Raw genomic sequence first — 20729 nt, forward strand, 5'->3', positions numbered from 1 at the left:
GGTGGGAGGGGGGGCTAGGGCCTGGAGGGCCAGGGGCCAAGTGTGGGAGAGGACTGAGTCCATTTGGTTTCATTCTTTGTAAAAAGTAATACCATCACGAGGACCATGCCATGCAACCTCAAAGCCGCCTCTGTACCCTTGCCCCCGAGGCTGTGCTGGGGCGGAGGCCAGAGGGCAGAGGTCAAGTTCAGACGGGCGTGGTGCGCCTGTTGGCCGGATTATTATGTAGTGACTCTTTGAACTCTTTGGGTGTGGAATTGTGGAACTGTAGAAAAGCGTGGTCCCGGTCGGAATTGAGGAGGGTCCCCATGGTGATCTTTGAGGGGTCCCGGGAGAGGGTGAACATGGAGATGTCAGTGGAAGGGATGGTGTGGAAGCCTTTGCTGATGGGGGACAGGTCTCGGGATCTGGGCTCCGTGGAGCGCGAACTTGACCGCCTCCGGAATCTATACCTGTAGGGGGGAAGGCGAGCAAAGGTAGATTTCTTCAGGAGCTCCGAGTGGGATTTGGCACGTAACTGCTGATGTTTTTCTATATAGATGTGCACAGCGACGACTCCCACAATTTCTGCGATGATGAAAGAGAAGGCCCCGAAATAAAAGGACCAGCCATAGGAGTAGCTTTTCTTGGAGTCACGCTGCCCGGGGTCTCCAGCATTGGCTGATATATAAACTATGATGCCGATGATGTTGCTTAACCCTGAGAGAAGGGAAGAGAAAAATACATCTTTTAGACACCTCAGAGGGAACTGTCGCTTTGAGCCTCGAACGATTGGCAGAAAACGTGGAGGGAACAGGGAGACAAGGTGAATGGGTTTATGGCCGGGAAATCCAATCCCTGGACCTTTCTTGCACCGTCTGTCCCTCGGGAAAGGAGGACTGCTGCTACTGGGTCCCAGGTGGCATGCATTCAGCTACAGAATACACCCTATTCCCACGGCGAGCGCGGGTGAGCTTGGGAGGCCTGTGTTTTCCCTTACAAGCCATTCATTCCATCAAAACCTAATCTTCGGCACTAAATCGCCAGGATGGTAAAACGAGGGAGATAAGGTCCCTGGCTCCTGAGTTTCTCGCCATTAGTAGGAGAGACTGACACGTAAATGCAATTAGAGCAAAATACAGGAAGGGCTCTACCAGAGACACATATAAAATGGTTCGGGAGCACAGGGAGGCGGAACAGGTAAGCCGCCGGGCTTTGAAGACAAGGTGACATTGCAGACGGTTGAGCTGTGAGATGAAAGCCTACTGTGCAGGGTGAGAGAAGGGATGGAGAATGACCTGCTAGGGTTTTCGCTGGGCTGATGAGGAGGTTGGTGGCACCTCGAGGCAGCAGAGAGAACAGGTTTAGAGAAGAGGGACGATGTGAATACATTGAGTCGGACGTGCTTATGGAGAGGCGAAATGCAGCTGTCCGGGGGACAGAGATGGGGCTGCCCCTGCAGTTTGGGGAGCTGATGAACCCAAGGGGCGGGGACAGCAGCTTCCTAAGTCTTTTCATCTGCAGGGGGTAAGACAGTGCTTTAGATTAACTGTCGTTTGAGCCTCGGGACTTGGGGAGCATGCAGCCACTGTCCCCAGTAGGCCAGGCGCGCAGACTTAGTGTCCCCCAGGTGCCAATGGAGAGGCGCTGGAAATGGTCACTTGGAAGTGAATTGATTCTCTAGGGAGTGGTAAGAAAACAATAGAACCTGAGGGCCCAGGGGCTGTGATTATCTCTGACCACCTTTCTCACATTATTTTTTTTTAAGATTTTACTTATTTATTCAGCAAGTGCGAGTGGGCGGGGGGAGGGGCAGAGGGAGAGAGAGAATCTCAAGCAGATTCTGTGCTGAGCGCAGCACCCTGAGATCATGGCCTGAGCCCTGAAACCAAGCGCTGGACGCTCCACCGACTGGGCCACCCAGGCGCCCCACCTTTCCCACTTTATTGTTCCAAAGGTGGAATGTCTCTTTTTGTCTCTTTGCTTCAAGGGCCTCATCTAGGCCTTGGTAGCAACAATGACTCAGGGAGGTTGGTGGCCACCTCCTTGTCTCCAAATTTAGGTGATGCTAAATGCAGACTGGCCCTCGTTACAGTTCCTGGCACCAGCTGGTAAATAACCATATCCAGTGGCCGCCTGTGCTCCGTCTCTGGTCCTTACTGTCCCAGACTCTTCCTGGGGGTCCCCAAGATCGCCCCACAGTCCAGCAACTAAAGGGTTAAAGCTGGGCAGAGCAGGGGACACAGGGCTGTTCTGACCCTCGGTGCACACGCATTAAAGGTAGCCAGTGTTTGAATATGATCTCTGGCCATTCTCCATCTAGGACTTGCTTCTAGAAGGCGGGGGTGGGGGGGTGGGGTCTGCTTCTGCCCCGTCTCCTCTTGGCATTACCCTGCACCGGCATTCGGCGGTCGGCAGTGAGTTCTAATCACTGAGCTATTTCTAAAGACGGGGGTTGACAACAGACAGCCCCGTGTCAGGCTGCGGGAGACCTTGGGATGAAAACCTGCTCCTCTTTCTGGACTGTCAATTCGGCTTGAAGATTAGTAGGGAAGACACATTTTTTTATATTAAAATGAACATGGATATAATAAGGAGAGAGCAGAATTCACATGAATTTTTAAGTGTAAACGGGAGACAAGACTTCAAAGACATTTCAGCTCGCTGAAGGTGGCTTCTAGGGATCGTCCCCCAGCCCTCCTCGCCCGACTCCCCAGGGCCATGTTTTCTTTCTCTCAGCCCGCAGGGACATTTTGGTGGCAAAGTTTGGGAAGCCCCTAAAGGAAGTCTCAATAGGATGGGAGGAGGGGGAGAAATTCAAAGAGAGGCTTCAAAGTCAGAGGAGATTAAAGGAGGCAGGGAGCCAAGGGAGTTGCCATTTATAGGGCGCTTCCCATGTGCCAAGCCCTGTGCAAAGTCTTAATATGCGCCATCTCAATTATTGCAACAGACCCGCTATTAAAAAAATTAACCCTCTTTTAAAGTTTTTAAATTTATTTTTAGTGAGCTCTGCACCCAATGTGGGGCTCAAACTCACAGCCCCAAGATCAAGCGTCGCATACTCTTCCAACTGAGCCAGGTAGGCGCCCCTGACCCTGTTTTCTAGATGGGGAAACTGAGCCAAGAGAAGGTATGTCACTTCCCACATTGACAGTGCGAGGAAATGGCAGAGGTGGGATTTGAACCCAGGGCTGTCTCTTGGCTATGGTGCATTTAGATTTCAGGAACACATCTTGGGAAGGATGAGAGGTAGGCGGGCAATCCCTTTCTCCCAGCCGCCGGACTGTCAGCTCCTTGAGGGCAGATCTAGGCTGGTCTCGTTCACTGCGATGGCCCCGTGTCCTAGCCGAGAGCCTGACCATAGCAAGAGTGCAGTGCGGATTCACTGAGTGAGAAAGTGAATCGGGTTGGCGTGAGAATTCAACAGTGCAATGCCTCGTAGTGAGCAGTTACTGTGTGTGAGGTCCTGTTCTAGGCACTTGGCAGATACCAACTCATGTCAGCCTCTTAATAGCCTCAAGGGATCAGGCCATGATTACCCCCACTTCTCAGATAGGGAAACTAAGTCACAGAGAGGTTAAGAGACTTGCCCAAGGTTACACAGCTGAGAAGCGTAGAGCCAAGATTTGCACCACGCAGCGGGGCTTCAGAGCGCATGGTCTTCAGCCTCACGAGCAGTGCCTGCCCGGGACTAGGCGCTCAATAAAGGTCCTTGATTGCTTGTCCCAAACCACAGATCCTCAGAATAGCTGAGCAAAAAAAGAGCCTTAGAGAGTGGGGGATCTTCTGAAATTTTCATTTTATAGGTGGATAAACTGAGGCTTCTGGGGTTCCTTGGGGAGATGGGGTATCCAGGAATAGACCCCAAGCTTCTGGCTTCCCCCTCTAGGGCTTTCGCCACTGCCCCTCATGTTTCGCGGTTCCCATACGTCTGATCCACCTGCCATCTCTCACAGTACCCCTTGTGAGAAAAAAGTTTGCTGGTGACACGTTCTTTTCTGACAATCCCCTTGGGGGACAAAATAATGATCTCTTGTAAAGGAAACCCGCATGTCAGCACAATGCATTATCCTCCAGGTCGGTCAGAGCTCAGGGGTCTGCATGGGCCACCAGTGACTAGAAGGTGCCTCAAAGCCACACAAATCCCTGGGTTTGCCAGTTGTTACCATCAGGCTGCACAGAGCGCGGTCAGGGGCCACGGCCACCTTTGCGCTGACCACATCCCCATGGCAAGATGGCGGCTCTGTCCCTGGTCTGTTGCTGGAGTTGGTGCCCAGAGACTTAGAGCTGGATGCAGTCCAACTTCCTCATTTTCCAGAAGGGGACACCATGAGGAATGAATGGGAGTGAGATCTTAGAGGGGGCAGGACACTGGGCCTCAGACTTTGGAACTATATTGTTGCTGCTTTTCCAGTACTAGAAGAAGATATTGGGGTGCCCGGGCTGGCTCAGTTGGAAGAGGACGCAACTCTTGATCTCGGGGTTGTGAGTTCGAGCCCCATGTTGGGTGTAGAGATTACTAAAAAAATAAATAAATAAGTAAACTAAAAAAGAAGAAAGAAAGAAAATAATATTGTGCTTTTTATGCTCAGCCTCCTTCCAACAACACCATGAAGTGGATACTATTATTAGTTAGGGAGGGATGGAAATCCAGGGGGAAGAGAACATGAGGCGGGCGGAGGAGGATTGGACATGGAGGGAGGAGAGAGAAGGCGGTGCATGGGACCCCTTCCTGAGCCAAGACCCTCTCCCATCCCTCTTGCCACCTTCTGGTCAGACCAGCTATTGCTTATGAGGTCTTCCCAGAGAGCTGCTGGGGCTGCTGGCTTTTTACCTTGCTCCCAGAGATGCCTTGAGCAATGTGAGGATCTGAGCCCTTGGAACACGGTGACATGTCTCAAAGGGCCAGAGACATAGGTGAACATGTCCAAGTGAATAGAAAGTTAGACCCCATTAAAACACGCTAAGCCAGTCTTTCAGGTCACACATTACCTACGCCTGCCCCTCTATGTGCAGGCATAGACAGTTGACCCTCGAACAACATGGGAGTTAGGAGTGCTGACCCCCCACACAGCCAAAAATCTGTGTTGAACTTTCGACTTTCCAAAAACTTAACTGCTAATTGCCTCTTGTTGACTGGAAGCCTTACCAGACACAGACAGTCAATTAACACATATTTTGTATGTCATATGTCTTCTATACCATATTCTTACAAGAAAGTAAGCTAGAGAAAAGAAAATGTCATTAAGAAAATCATAAGGAGGGGCGCCTGAGTGGCACAGCGGTTAAGCGTCTGCCTTCGGCTCAGGGCGTGATCCCGGCGTTATGGGATCGAGCCCCACATCAGGCTCCTCCGCTATGAGCCTGCTTCTTCCTCTCCCACTCCCCCTGCTTGTGTTCCCTCTCTCGCTGTCTGTCTCTATCTCTGTCAAATAAATAAATAAATAAAATCTTTAAAAAAAAAAAAAAGAAAAGAAAATCATAAGGAGGGGAAAATACATTTACACTACCGTAAGGATTTGTTTAAAAATCCATGTATAAGCAGAACCCCATGGTTCAAACCTGTGTCTTTCCGGGGTCACACACGCTCTCTTACTAACCAGCCTCTCTCTCCCTCTGAGCTGACCCTGCCCCCCATCTCCTCTTGTCTTTCCATCACTACCCGCCCCCCCCCACCCCACATGTCAGCATCTTTGGTTCTCATGAAAGTCTTTGGCTCCTCATTAACACAAGTCGAGTATTTTCTCGCTCTTTCCCTGCATGGAACCCCGGATAACATGCTTGGTCCTCATGGCCCCGGTGGGGTTGGGTGTCTGGGAGCAACTCAGTGCTGGGGCCAGAGGCTCACCTGCAGAGACAAAAAAGATGCCCGCGCTGAGGATGACGTTGTGTCTGCTTCGGTGGAACTCACTGGCTGCCACGCAGAGCCCGCCGAAGAAAAGCAGCGTGACGCTGAGGATGGGGAAGACACTGGAGGCTCTCACGGCCCCTGCGGAGAGAAGGGGAGACGGTTTTGCCGGCAGCCCAGACGACAGAGCCTGCATCTGAGGTGGGCGTGAGACCAGTACAGTTGCTCAGGGCCCCGTGCTTGGGGCTAAGGCTCTGGAGTCACCGTCCTGAAAGTCTTCATCATATTTTCTTTGAATTGTGTGTGTGTGTGTGTTTAAGTAGGCACCACACTCAGTGTGGAGCCCAGTGCAGGGCTTGACTCACGACCCTGAGATCAAGACTGAGCTGATATCAAGAGTTGGATGGTCAACCACGCAGGTGCCCCTTGCATTATGTTTTAGAAGGGAAGTCTGATGGGCTAATGGAGCGTGCAGTGGGGGGCTTGCGGCTTTGACTCACAAGGGATCCCACTACCCGTCAGCTCTCCACGTCCCCCGGGATGGGACCTTAGCTGCCCATTATTCTGCCCCAACCAGCGATCCCTGCCAGCCTTCCTTCTTGGTGGGGGCTGGGCACAGACAAAGGAACAATCGAGGTTAGGTGCAAGCCCCAAGCACCTGCAAAGCTACGCATTCAGCATTCGCCCCCCCTCCCCGTAGAGTGTCTCTGTTCCCTGCCCCCCCGGGGGGTAGCATGACCTGAAATAGCAAATAAAAGACACCGTGACAGATCAAGAGAGACAGAACAGAAGAAAAGGAAGAGCTGTTTTGCCTGTTTTGAATGAGGAGCCTGGGCATTTCATTTGCACAGGACTCTGCTAATTATGGGTCCAGCCCTGCCTCCCAAGACTCACAGCAGATCACACGCTGTTCACCAAAATGCAGACTTTCCCAGGACACCTACATCTGCATAGTGCTGGGTCTGGCAATCCTCACTTAATACCCACTCAGTCACTGAAGGAACAAATGAATTGATTCATTCATTCAGCAGCGCTGCCGTGCACTTACTAAACGCACACCATGCTGGGTCCTGGGGTGCCAACGGAAATGCGTGACAGCCACAAGGGCACGGGTGCTGCCCTGCAACATAGAGGCTGGCTGGGGCCTGGAGCAGCTCCTGGAGGCCCCTGCGTTAACTCTTCAGTTGCTGGATCATGGAGGGGCCCTAAGGTTCTGGGGGAGGGGTCCTAGGGTGGGGGTCTCAGTAGTCACCCAAGCAGTATAAGGGTATTTCCTGCTATGTCCAGACCAGAATATACCAGCTGAACAAATTCCGTGTTCATTAATGTACAAAAGAACCAGGGTGCCTGGCCTCATGGTTCTCCCAAGCCTGTTGAGTTGACAGAACAGCTGCATAATTTGCAGGACCCAGGGCAAAATGAAAATGCGAGGCCTCTTGTTCCAAAATCATCCAGAATGTCAAGCTAGTGACAGGAGAGCATTGACCACTGTGGGACTCTTGGAAGGGCGAGCTCTTGTGGCCGCAAGGGCCGTGGAAGCTGGACTTGAGCTGACCGCGGCTGGGGCCGGGATGGTAGGCTGGGGGTGGTGAGAAGTTGTGGGACTCAGGATAGATTACTAAGGTAAAGCCACCAGAATTGGCAGTGGACAGTGGGAGACAGAGGAGCTGAGCACCACGCCCATGTCTTGTGCTCGGCCGCTGAGCCCGGGGTGCCACCCAAAATGCCATGGGGCACAAGCAGGTGCAGCAGTGGCGGTGGCCCGAGTCCATTTTTGGCCTTGGGAGTTTCAAAGCTGAACGTTCAAGGCTTTCAAGCCCCGTATTCATGGTGACTCAACTCCTGCTGTTTCTATTTGCTGTTGCACGGAGGTGCTTACGTGCCAGCTGCCAAGCTCTTTTTACAACGTTAGGACTGGTGTTTTATTCGGTCTTATGGAAAAAGTTTTCTGGAAGTTTGGTAGCCGATTTAGCTAACAGGGCTGCCTGGGAGGGGTGATGGAGAAGTGGGGTGAGGGTCTGAGAGCACACGGGGGTGATGTTCACTTAATGAGAAGAAAATGAAACAGTCCTTGCTTTTGCTTAAAGACAGCCGCCCTGAATCACCCAGTGCTGGGATCTGGGCAGAGCCAGGGCCTGATAACAGCGTCCCTCCCATCCTTCTGCTTCCAGGGTCAAGTTTTGGGAAAGGCTGGACCTTTTGCTTCCTTTAGTCCTCAGGTTGAAGGGTATACCGGGGAGGGGCTCTGGGGTCCTAGGTGGGCACACAACTGTGGGCATAGCTTATTTCGGTTCATTTGCATTGGGTATTGACAGGAATTGCTCGAATATGCAATGTGATGAGTTCAATTGATTAAAAGAGTAGTTAAAAATTTTTTTTGTAATGTATGATTATGCCCAAAGGAAATAATTATGGACATTTGATGCTATTGAACTGCGTTGGTTATAGAAATGCAAATTTGAAGTGGGTGGCTATGAGATGTGTGAAAGTGGTTGCAGTAACCCTGTGGCAACCAACTGGTGGCCAGACCCCACTCTTTAGCCCACAGATGAGATACATGGTTGCAGGTTTCTGCCTCAGGACATTTGCTTCTGCCACTTTCGCCAAGTCAGTGTGATCTACTCTACTTTCATTTTAGCCTAGGGGACACATGGAGGCTTTGGAACAAAAAGGTTTTACTGTCTTCCCCCCTCCCTTTATCTCCTCCTTCCCTGCCTTCCTTCCTTTACTTTTTCTCCTCCCCAAACCATCTGGGGGTAAGTTGAGGTCTTAGAGGGGTGGGGAGGGCAGTTTGTTGCGGTGTAATGCTACCATGGGCATCGGAGCAGGACCTGGCTAAGTCCAGGGCTGTATTATGGGGAGTCTCTTGTCTATAGGACTCGTGGGCTAGTGAACCTTATGCTCTATGTTGAAGCTATAACCTGACAGCACTCGAGAACGAGGAAATGGCAGAAAAATCAATGTGCCGAGTCCCAGTCCCACTGCGGGGCGGCCACAGCAGGAGCTGGCAGCTCACGCGTTGGAGGGGTCTGGAGAGCCCTGCAGGAACGTGCCCCTGGCTCTGTGTGGTGGGATTCCAAAATTCCTCGCAGGACATCTGTGTGCTCGTAAAGGCCTCCCCTGAACCTTAGCCTGGTTCTGTGGCTAATGGAGAAACATGGGTGGACCGTCGGATGGGGGCGAGGACCTCAGCTTCCCAGAGGGCAGCAAAGTATTTTGTTGAAAAGCAGTCGACCTCTGGGAAGAACTGAAAATCAGTTTTGCGAGTTGTGAAATAGAAGTTATAGCTCTGTTTCGCCTTCAACGGGGCAAACATCACAATGTTTCGTTAAAGCAGGAAAGAAAAACAAAGAAAAATGATGGGCACTCAGTAAACAAAAACTTTAAAGCTATTCCTCGGAGGAGGTCCAAGTTCAAAGCTACATCTCTAAATATGCCCTGTGCTCCCCGTACCAAGTTTTTCTGAACTGCTGGCACAAATCCTAGTAGGCATTTGGGTAAGTACTAGTAGGTGCATAAGGACTGGAAAAAGAGTAATGGTATGTTTAGGTTTTAGAAATCAGCTGAAAACTGACTTTCTTAATTGACTCTGCTACAATAACTATAATAACTAACATTGTTATATGACTCGAGGCTCATACATCTGCCGACTAACAGGTGTGAGCAGGGCTACAAATGGTTCTAATTTTAAAACCACTTTTCTTGAGCTACAAGTTACAAACATAATCTTGAATAGGACGATTTCTTCAAGTTTTTCTTTATAATGGCCGTTAAAAACAAAAAAGGGCAAACCTTACATTTAACATTCCCTAATAATAGTCAATGCCTTTGAAATTCCCCTTCGAGGGAACTTGACAGGCATTCTTGTTGAAGAAGTTAACATTTAGATGACATGAAATGTCGAAGTCTCTCTGTGCCGGGATCAATGTTGGATGCACAACTGCCACTGGACTTTGCTATTGCTTGTCCCAAGCAACGGAAAAGGGCTTAGCCTCTATTGCTTTATTGGCTCCCTGTTGGGCCCTGAGCTGAGCGTAATGCACGTGACTTTATTTAATTTTCACGGGCCTGTCACATAGATGACATTGTCATCTCCATTTCTGACTAGATAAGGACAGAGGGGAGATGGAAAGGTAAAGCGGTGTACCCAGGTTTAACCCAGCAGCAGAGGGTCAGGCAGGGCATAAAAGCCCAGGTCTAACAAGAGCCCAGAGCCACACTCTGCTCCCTCCCACGTGCTGCATTTGTGACAGTCCCACATCATATCCGTTACCAGCCTTGGGACAATCCCAGGAAGATGCTGGCCCTGCCCCAATAGGATTGAAACTGCAGACAGGCGAATTTGGGTTTGCATTTAATCTCCCAGGGCTTGCCCCTTAGGACTGTGCCCATTAGCACCTCACCCATTATCACCTCACCCATTAGCACCTCAACTCAACTCTCTCGGGGAAGGTGAAAACTTGTATTCCAGTGGAAGAAAATTCCTTAGATTTTTTTTCCTAAGCAGACTAAAAAGAACCTTTCAGTTTTGACTCACCTACTTTCCCCCCTTCTGTTTCATTGACATTAAAGAGACTTAGGTATCAGAATCACTTGAACGTCTCTGTCTGGTAGTGAAGGTCCCCGGAAGCTCCTTTGGAAGTATCCATTTCCAGGGGTGGGTACTGACAAGGCTCCGAGGCAGCTGGGTGACTGCAGGGCCGCCCCCACCCCCTCCAGGGGAGACCCCAGAAGTGGGAACTCACGCAAGAGATACTCTGCTGTGTCTTGTTCATAGTCAGCGTCTTCGGGGAAGTGATCGATTTTCTTGCACACTCCTCGGAAAGTCCCTGTGGAAACAAATGACGGCCTGAGCTGAGGGGAGGAGCCAGAGCCCCTGAGGTGAGCCTGGGTCCCCACCCCCACATCAAAGATCCTTCCCTGGTTGTTGCGGGCTGCGCATCTATTGGCCCATCAGCATCTGTCCTAGGGCACAAAACAGAGACCAGTAGAGGAGGGAAAAAAAAAGAAGCAGAAGGCTTCACTTCCTAGAAAATCTGCTTCCTAGATGTTGGGCTCTTCAGAGAAGGGCACATAGCTCTCATTCATTATGATACTGAACAACCATTCGTTATAAGGACTGTCTTGCCTTATCTATCCCTCAGCCTCTCCCAGGCCCCCGCCACTGGTGAGGGGAAAAAGGAGAAGGAAATGGAGAAGGAAATGTTTGTTTTACTTTTTAAGATTTTATTTATTTATTTGACAGAGCGTAAGCACGGGGAGTGGTAGGCAGAGGGAGAGGGAAAAGCAGGCTCCCTGCTGAGCAGAGAGCCCGTTGCAGGGCTCCATCCCAGGACCCTGGGATCAGGACCTGAGCCCAAGGCAGACACTTAACCGACTGAACCACCCAGGCGCCCAGGGAAATGGAATTTGTATGTAGTAATTTTCCATTTTGCAGACGAGGATTTTGCTTGAACTCACACAGTTCCAGTCAAGATCTGCTGTCTCCCAGGTGTCAATTCCGGGCATGGATTCAGGAGTAGCCCACAGTCCCTGATGCTGCTCGTATCCAACACAGGACATCCCCTCCCTCCTCCCCTCGCCCCCGGTCACAGCCTGCTATGCTTTGCCTTGTGGCCCACGCCCTCGAGAGGCACAGAGCGCACAGGTCCATCTTGGGGAAACCACCAGCCATCACTTCCTTTTCTTCCTTCAATACCGGTTTGACTTAAATCATTCTTGGTGTTTGATAATCCTTGTGGGTGTTTGTTAACTAGCCAATTAACCGATCTCTGGGGCAGCTAGCTAATGGCTTTGCCAGTTCTTACAAATGACAACAATTTCAGAACTCCTCACCATAACACAGCATGGAATTACGCATCATTGTTCTGTCCCGGCCTGAGAACGTGGTGGGGAGGGGGAGGGGCAGGTGACGTTGCGGATGGCGGTTCACGCAGATCTGGCCTTATATTTCAGGCCAGCCACTGCAGGCATTAAATAAGGCCATATATGAAGATGAGATAGTTTTTGCAAAACTCTAGGCGTATCGTGATAGCGGCCAGCACTTACTAAATGCTTCCAGTGGGCCAGGCACAGAGCTGAAACCTTACATCCTTTCTCTCATTTACTTTTGTCCACCGCCCTGGGAGGTAGGGACTCTTAATACTGACATCTGATGATGAGGTAACCCAGATCACAGAAGAGACTGAGGTGTCACAGCCGGAGAGGAGAAGAATCGAACTCTGAATTCAAGCTTCAAAGCCTGTGGTTTTCACTGTTGCACTATGGACGGTAGCCATTATTATTATGTCAATAATTGTCTTAAAATAATGAGTGCCATGCATGTAACCCAGCTATAAATAGGCTCCAAGCCAGAGACATTTCCCAATAAATGCGATGCTGTATGTAAAGGACCCCCTTGATTCTGATTCTCTGCTCACCAGGCAAAGAATGGACTCAGAACCAAGAAGAGGGGTCCTGGAGAGAAGACTTGACGACTCCGGGATATTCTTGGAAGAAACACAAAGTTGTAACTTCCTCCCTGATATGAAAAAAAAAAAGGCTTCATTCTTCTTTTGTTTAGATTTTTTTTTTTTAAGATTTTTTATTTATTTATTTATTTATTTGACAGAGATAGAGACAGCCAGTGAGAGAGGGAACACAAGCAGGGGGAGCGGGAGAGGAAGAAGCAGGCTCATAGCGGAAGAGCCTGACGTGGGGCTCGATCCCATAACGCCGGGATCACGCCCTGAGCCGAAGGCAGACGCTTAACTGCTGTGCCACCTAGGCGCCCCTCTTTTGTTTAGACTTTAGAGTTCTATTCACATACACCTGTTTGTTTATAAGCCCCATTCCCTTCCGGCGAGCTGGTTAAGAAATCAGAATAAGTCACACATGCTGAGCCCATACCTCGGACCAGGTGCCATCCTAAGCCCTTTACGTGTTTTATCCCCTTTAGCTCTCAAAACAGCCTGATGAGGTCCCTGGTATTATGATCCCTTTTGACAGGGGAGGGAACATGCTCAGTGAAGGGACGCCGCTATATGGGGCAGGCTCAGATGGAAGTCTGCCCTACTCCAAAGCCAAAACTCTTAACCGCTATCATGAGTTGTACTCTCTTCCAGCAACGTCCTTCGCCAGGTGGCTTTATGTTAATTTTTTTTGTCCACCCCCAGCTCTTGATTGTGGCAGTGAACTGGACCAGTGGTTTTTCCATCAACCATGGTTTTTTCCACGATCTACGTTAGGGGCTATCGAGCAGGGCAAAGGCGGTGGTTGTGGGACCAACTATTGTTAGTTGTTTGACATACACCACAAAGGCTTGCTTGCTTGCCCAAAGATTTTATTTATTTATTTGAGAGAGTGAGAGAGCACACAAGATGGGGGGGAAGGGCAGAGGCAGAGGGAGAAGCAGACTCCCTGCTGAGCAAGGAGCCTGCAGCAGGACTCGATCCCAGGACTCTGGGATCATGACCTGAGCCGAAGGCAGACGCTTAAATGACTGAGCCCCCCAGGTGCCCCCACAAAGGCTTTCACGGGAAGAAAAGGTTCAGCTGAAGATGAAACGTGGATTCCACTAAGACAGACCAGTCAGAACCAGGGGGGAATAAGGAGCCACACACATGCTTCTGACAAGGGCCTTTCCCAGCATGGTTTAGGGCAGCTGGATCCTAGAGCCTAGAGCTGCAAACACCAGAAGCTCCTGGAGAAAGAGTCCCCAGTATTTAGGGTCTAAAGCAGCCTACCACCTGTTCTCGCACAGCCCCTGGGCTAAGAATGGTTTCTGCATATTCAGATGGCTGGAAAAAAAGCAAAAGAAGAATATTGTTTCACGACATGCACAAAACGATATGAAATTCAGATTTCAGCGTCTGTAAACAAGATCGTATTGAAACACAGCCACGCCCCTTTGTTGACGGCTTCCACCCAAAATGGCAGAGTGGAGCCGCTATGACAGAAACAGCAGAGCCAAAAATATTTGCTCTCTGGCTGAGGTAGATTTTGCTGATCCATGTTCTAAGGAACCGTGTCCTGTGAGGTAACATGAAAAGAGGTGTCTGGGCCTTCCAGGGGGGCTGGAGGACATCAGTCAGGCCGGTTCTTCTAAAGGACATAACGTCTAGGGCAAATCTGGGTCACGGAATGTTTTGTTTGGCGTTTTGGCTTGTTTTGTTTTATTTTTTTTTATACCTGCAGTATTTTTTTTTTAAATTCAATATGTTGCTGCAATTTAAAATTCAGGATCTGTCACATGAAAGCCTCATTTGCAGCTTCTCTTTAAAAAAAACGGGGAGCTCTGTTCCACATTTCCACGCATAAACCGTCCCCTGCAGCTGGGCTCCTGGAGCCCCTGTAGCCCCCGGGGACGAACTTTCCAGCTGGTCTAATTCCCCAGCTGGCCCTACGGTGCTTGAGGAACCTATGGCGAATGACCTCCCCCAACCTGTCTCTTCTTCCATAGAATGATGATAGTAGGGGCGCCTGGGTGGCACAGCGGTTAAGCGTCTGCCTTCGGCTCAGGGCGTGATCCCGGCGTTCTGGGATCGAGCCCCACATCAGGCTCCTCCACTGGGAGCCTGCTTCTTCCTCTCCCACTCCCCCTGCTTGTGTTCCCTCTCTCGCTGGCTGTCTCTATCTCTGTCGAATAAATAAATAAAATCTTTAGAAAAAAAAAAGAATGATGATAGTAATAAGAACAATGTCATGGAGTTGTTGCAAGAATTAACTGAGGCTATGAGCGTAGACAGCGTCGGTCGGTATTCTCAGCACGTTCGCTTTTAATCAGACAATGACGTAAACCACTTAGGACAGCTCTTAGCACCTAGTAAGAACTCGATAAATTCTCGCTATTACTACCATTGGTTTTGGTAGGTATTTTAGGATCAGAAGAGACACATTGGTGCTACGAAGAGACACATTGGTGCTATATTAAAAAAGCAATATAAAACGAAAGGGACTCAAGAATTTCCCCGAGGAAGACTCCACGCTGAAGACGAAGTTTTTGGCACCACAAGTCACACACTCATCAAAAAGTGAACTTGGCCATTCACACAAGGAACATATTGCCAGCTCCCAGAAATAACCACTATTTAGCATTTCTGGATATTTCCTTCCAGACTTTCCCCCCCCCTCCATGCTTTCACACACAAATCGTTCTATAAAATTGAGATCATGCTGTTCTTCTCACTTACATTTTCTCAGGAGTATTTCCCCATCTCAGTAAATCTAAGAAAAATAGGATGGGGTAGGACTTGCCCATGAACTGCAGAGGATGGAACCAAGAGAGATGTTGAAAACATAGACCCTGCAAAGATGAAGTCAGGACATGGGGGCAAGCACTGTCCCAGGCCCAGGTTAAGCCAAGGCCCTGCGGCAGAATGAAGCAGGACCCAGGAATGTGGTCAACTAGGAAGAGGATCAGTGCGGGCTGGTCTGGTGCAGGTCCGGTGGTTACAGAGGAGAGGCGATGGGAAGGCAGGGTGGGGAGGTGTGAGAGTTAGACTGTGAGAACACACAGACCGCGGGACCTCGAGACCCCAGAACCCCAAGAAGAGGTCCGGAATGGCAGATAGAGCCAGTGCAGAGTTCCTGACATGCTGAATACTTGCAGACACTGGTTTTCTAGTGAAAACAAGCCTCATCCTTTGCAGAAAAGATTATGCCGATGGTTCATCTCTGGCTCAGACAATGGAAGAACACGTCCTTCGTAAGAGGAAGGGGACTTCCTTTCGACCAAAAATCCTTCTAAAAGGCCAGACTGTAGGGGGGCACCTGGGTGGCTCAGTTGGTTAAACATCCCGCTCAGGTTGTAGGATCGAGCCCCGTGTTGGGCTCCAGACTCAGCACGAGTCTGCCTGAGACTTTCTCTCTCTCTCTCTGCCCCTCCTGCTCGTGTTCTCTTTCTCTCTCTTAAATCAATCAATCTTTAAATAAAAATAAAATAAAAGACCAGACCCTAGAAATATTCCCATTAAAATCAAGAAGAAGATAGAATGCCCACCATTGCCTCTCATTTTCACCACGGTTCTATATGTTCTAGTGCGAGAAGAAATAAGGCAGAATTAAGCGTAACAAGCAATAGAAAAAAGAGGACAAAATTATCATTTTTTTCCAGGTGAGAGAATAGTCTACTTGCAAAAGCTCAAGGCAATTTGCTGGACAAAATAGTAGAATGAATGAAAGAGCTCAGTCAGGTGGCTTCTTCCAAGATACTAAACCACGCAAGGAAGTGACGATAATTAAGTCATTGTGGTACTGACATTTAAAAGTAACATGGATTAGAATATTTTTCAATGCAGAGAACTATCACAGGGAAAATAAGAAGCAGTCCATTATCCCATGTTCTGATAATCCCCGTTAAATTAAAAGAATAGAGGTGTTCATAGTTGGAAAATTCAAACAGTACACCTAGAAAGGCATAAGATTGAAAGCGAAAGCATTTCCCTCATCCCCGAAAATTCGTTCACCTGGTAACTTGGGAGAATGATTTCTGTTAACTGAATGTTGAATGAATCATGTCTATGCTGAGATCTGAAGGGTAGTTAAAAGTTCGTCAGAGTGAGGGAGGTGCAATGCTTCAGGCAGAGTGCGATAGCAAGAGGGTTGCTGAGTGGGAGAGGAGAAGTCATTCGGGAACTCAGAGTAACTCAGGGTGTTTAGAGTATCGGTGGTGGTTGGTCTGGGGGGCAGATCCAGTGGTTCCAGGGGAGAAGCGGTAAGGCGGTGGGAACTGGGGTAGGACAGGTGTAAGAGCTGGGCTGTGAAGATTGGTTGGTTCAACCTTTGTCCTTCCCTCCCCTCTCCCTCCCTAGGAATTCAGTAGAAGATTCTGGGCCTCAGCACTTACATCCTCATTGGGGAGAAAGTCTACAGACTGTAAAGGGATGAACGAGATCCCTGTGCTTTGAAGGAAATCAAGTGGGATGATGTGATGGTGATCGTGCATGGGGTAGGGGTAGATGGTGAGCCATTTGGGGCAGGGTGGTGGCGGAGGGGGGGATATTTGGGCTCCGACCTGCATAAAGAGAAGGAGCTGGTCGTGAGGAGAGCCAGGGAAACGGCTTTCCAGGCAGAGGTTGCTACAAGTGACAGGCTCAGAGGTGGGAAGGAGCTTGGTTAGTTTGAAGAACAGAAGGGAGGCCAGCGGGGTGAAAGAGGGACTATTGCGGCAGGTTAACCGGGTCACACCGTAGAGAGAACAAGCCTAGACCACCTGCTATGCCAAGTTTGGGCAAGGGCCAGATAGAGCTTTTCTGGGGCATCTAAAGACAGCTCTGCTTAAGCGTTTTTGGCCTTAAGTCCGGAAATACTGGATCTGGAGCAGACGGACTGGGGTGGGGTGGGGTGGGGTGGGGTGCAGACAGTGGAGGCATGACTTCACTTCCCTGCCCTTCTCAAGATCGCAGTCCTGAAGGGAGACCCTTCGGAGGGGCTGCTGTCCCCTGGATGTCCTTCCTCCAACAACAGCAGAACCTCTAGACGGTCTTCTCGGAGGGGCGCTCCACGTCTGCCTCCTCTGGACGTTGATGGCCCACACCGATGGTCCTGGGGCAGAATTTGGTGGCTGGGGCACCTACCAACCTAAAAAAGGGACATCACTTCTGAGTAGTCTCTGGGCAGTTATCATGGGCTCGGAGTGAGGGGGGACGCTCCTGACCAGCCCACCCAGCCCGGCGGCAGTGCCCAGCACCGGGTGCAGCCCGGAAACCCTGCCAACCCAGTGCCCGGACCTTGGCACCCATCTCAGCCACCAGCCCAGCTGGGGCAACCAAATTCCAAGCTCCCAAAGTCCAGCTCGGAGTTCAAAACCAAGGCCAGCTGGAGACCAGAGCCCTGGGTGCAGAGACAGAGGTCTTTTGTTAGGTCCCCGTCATGATGACTTGGCCTCAAGGAATCAGGAAAGAATGAACCTCGGGTTTGTTTATGTACCAGGAACACTTAAAGCAAAAGTGACAGCCTGACTGTAAGCAGGTTTGGGTTCTTGGCATAACAGCAGATCTCTGTTACAGAGGAGGATAATACCTTCAAACAGTGGTTTTCAACATGGGCTGCACATTGGAATCACTGGAGTAGAGGCTGGAAAACACAGAGATTCCTGCTTAATCCATCTGGGCATCTGGAGTTTTGCAAGCTCCCCAGATGAGTCTAACTATTCAGTGGAGGTTGAGAACCACTGCCTGCGAGATGAGTCCCCTCGAAAGTAGGGACCTTTATTTCATAGTAAATAATGAGGTTCAAAGACGTGCCTTCCACCTGTATCTCGAAAATGAAATGATCGTTTATGAGAACATGTTTATTTTGTCTTATCTTTTCTAACTATGCACTGGGACAAACAATAAAGTAAGCTGTGTTGATTTTCGCTGGGAAGGGAACATAATTTTTTCTGATAAAATCACATGAGAGTCCAATATGAAATCCTTCACTTTCCCAGGGGGATTGCAAAGTTTGACTTTCACAGCAGGATCATAAAGTAGGTCCCTTTTTGCAAAAAAATACTTGAGCACGTCATCATTCTCTCAAGAGCTTCTCTTAATCCTTTGATATTCAAATCACATTGTTGTTGGTTTTTTTTCTTCTTGCATTGCTCCCGGGCGTCCCTCTGCCTGGCTCGCGGGGGGGCCCCACGGCTGGCATGGCACGTCACTCCTCACATCCGTTACCACAAAGCTGTGTATTTTGCTAGATATGCAATCTCACTTTGCAATCGTTTTGCCTCTATTTGCATCGGATTGTCCCATGTTGATAAGAACTAGCAATCAGGGAAACGCTGACGACAAAGACTGAGAATTGAGGGGTACAAAATGGGGGGTGTGGAATGGGGTTGGGAGGGTGTTTTCGTGGAGACTGGTTTTATGTGTGGTCAGGCCATTACTATGAATATGCACATATTCATATTAAGACAGAGTTTGCATGTTTGTCCATGCAACCTAGCAGGTGTGGGCATTTGGGGGATGAATTCCTGAATAATGGGGACCCTGAACTAACCTGATTGGTCTGAGGACGATCAAGCACGTGGGGTATAGCAATTACATCTCGCAGCTTCTAATAAGACAACCATAGGAGTGGGAGTGAGTGAGTTCCGCAGGAAGAAACATCCCCTTTTGATGTTACTGAGCTGCGGCTGGTGCACATCCCAATTCACTCTTTTGTTTAACGCATGTCTACGGAGGTGCCTGCTTTGTATTAAGCTCTGTCACCTCAAGCAGATTCCCTGCGGAGTGTGGAGCCTGATGTGGGGCTCGGTCCCATGACCTTGAGATCAGGACCTGAGCCAAAATCAAGAGTCAGACGCTTACCCGGCTGAGCCACCCAGGGGCTTTCTAGGAAGAGGGCATCACTAAGCAAAGGCCCCAGGGAAGGATAATGCTGAGTGTTTCCGAAACCAAGAGAGGTGAGTAGGGGGAGAGCAGGTCCGCCAAGGAGCCAGACGATGCTTTAAGCAGCTGAGAAACACAATCTGATTTATGGTTTTAAAAGAGCTCTTTGGACGCCAGGAGCTTGCGGGGCCGCAGGAATGGAGTACGCCTTCAGAGGAATCATTGAAAGCCACCGTGAACCCTTTGAAGAAGTAGCTGGTGACGGGGGTGGAAGGGCAAGGCAGCCAGAGTCCTTCCTTATCTGCCCAGAGAGAGAGGCCTGATGGAGAGAGTGTCCTGCCTTGGAACCCCGCTGAGGAAGGAGCCCGATGTGGGACTCTATCCCAGGACCCTGAGATCATGACCTGAGCCGAAGGCAGACACTTAATTGGCCGAGCCATCCAGGCGCCCTCGTTTTTATTTTTAACGGATTATTTTTTAGAGCAGTTTTAAGTTCATAGCAAAATTGGGTAGCACGTACGGAGATTCCCCAAGCGCTTCTGCCCCCACACGTGCACAGCCTCCCCTGCTGTCCATGTCCCTCCCCAGAGCGGGACCTCTGCCCTGAGCAATGAACCTACCTCGACACATCGTCATCACCCGAAGTCTTTAGTTTGGTGAGGGTTCACTCTCGGTGTTTACGTCCTATGGCTGGGCAAACGTACAGTGACACGTACCCACCGTGACACGGAGTGAGTCCACTGCCCTAACAATCCTCCGTCCTCCATCTACTCAATCCTGCACCCCCTCCCCAACCCCTGGCGACCACTGTTCTTTTGACTGTCTCCATAGTTTTGCCTTTTTCCAGAATGTCAGAGAGCTGGAATCATCCAGGATGTAGTCTTTTCAGATGGGCTTCTTTCCCTTAGGAACATGCATTTAAGTTTCTTAGCTTGACAGCTCATTTCTTTCTAGCGCTGAACGATACTCCATGGTCTGGAGTTACCCCCATTGTATTTATCCCTTCATCCACGGAAGGGCCTTTTGGTTGACTCCAGGTTTTGGCTGTTATGAATCAAAGCCACTGTAAATAGACGTGTGCAGGTTGTGTGGACGTAAATACTAAGGAATATCTGGGTAAATACCAGGGTGTGTAATTGCTGGATCACATGGTAACAGTTCAGTTTGGAAGGAATTGCTGAACTGCTTTCCAAAGTGGCTTGTTCCATGTTGCTTTCCCACCAGCAATGAAGGAGTGTCTGTCACTCCACATCCTCGCCAGCATTTGGTGCTGCTACTGTCCTGGATTTTGACGACTCCGATAGGTGTGTAGTATCTTGTGGTTTGAATCTGCCCTGCCTGATGACAGACGGCATGGAGCTACCTTTCATACACTTATTTGCTATCTGGATATTTTCTTTGATGATGTACCTATTATGGTCTTTGTTCTATTTTTTAATCAGGTTCTTTTCTTATTGCCGAGTTTAACACTTCTTTGTATATTTTTGCTAACAAAATATCAGGGGCGCCTGAGTGGCTCAGTCGGTAAAGCCTCTGCCTTTGGCTCAGGTCATGATCTCAGAGTCCTGGGATCGAGCATTAAGTTGGGCTCCCTATTCAGCAGGGAG

General features: G+C 49.7%; 1 protein-coding gene and 1 long non-coding RNA gene across 9 annotated transcripts in view; one reads left to right on the forward strand and one right to left on the reverse strand.

Moving 5' to 3' along the window:
• The window catches only part of LOC105240819, a 31627-nt gene extending 13126 nt beyond the window's left edge, over positions 1-18501 (forward strand). For 5 of the 7 annotated variants that reach the window (XR_004628451.1, XR_004628453.1, XR_004628452.1 and 2 more), the window contains one exon: positions 540-707. This is a non-coding gene — a long non-coding RNA (uncharacterized LOC105240819). Of the gene's footprint in view, positions 1-539; positions 708-10604; positions 10709-16617 lie in introns of those variants that run through there. The other 2 variants (XR_004628456.1, XR_004628455.1) reach the window with 2 other exon arrangements.
• Positions 7-20729, reverse strand: part of CACNG3 (calcium voltage-gated channel auxiliary subunit gamma 3) — an 84989-nt gene continuing 64266 nt past the window's right edge. Inside the window, exons 1-4 of one of the 2 annotated variants that reach the window (XM_034670242.1) lie at positions 11290-12354; positions 10573-10656; positions 5828-5968; positions 7-699 (exon numbers count right to left, since the gene is read on the reverse strand). In XM_034670242.1, the coding sequence (XP_034526133.1) occupies positions 188-699; positions 5828-5968; positions 10573-10656; positions 11290-11389 (837 nt within the window). In that variant the 5' untranslated portion in view covers positions 11390-12354 and the 3' untranslated portion in view covers positions 7-187. Of the gene's footprint in view, positions 700-5827; positions 5969-10572; positions 10657-11289; positions 12355-20729 lie in introns of those variants that run through there. The other variant, XM_002926556.4, reaches the window with a different exon arrangement.

The sequence above is a fragment of the Ailuropoda melanoleuca genome, chromosome 10 (assembly GCF_002007445.2).
Source record: "Ailuropoda melanoleuca isolate Jingjing chromosome 10, ASM200744v2, whole genome shotgun sequence".
NCBI classification, from domain to species: domain Eukaryota; kingdom Metazoa; phylum Chordata; class Mammalia; order Carnivora; family Ursidae; genus Ailuropoda; species Ailuropoda melanoleuca.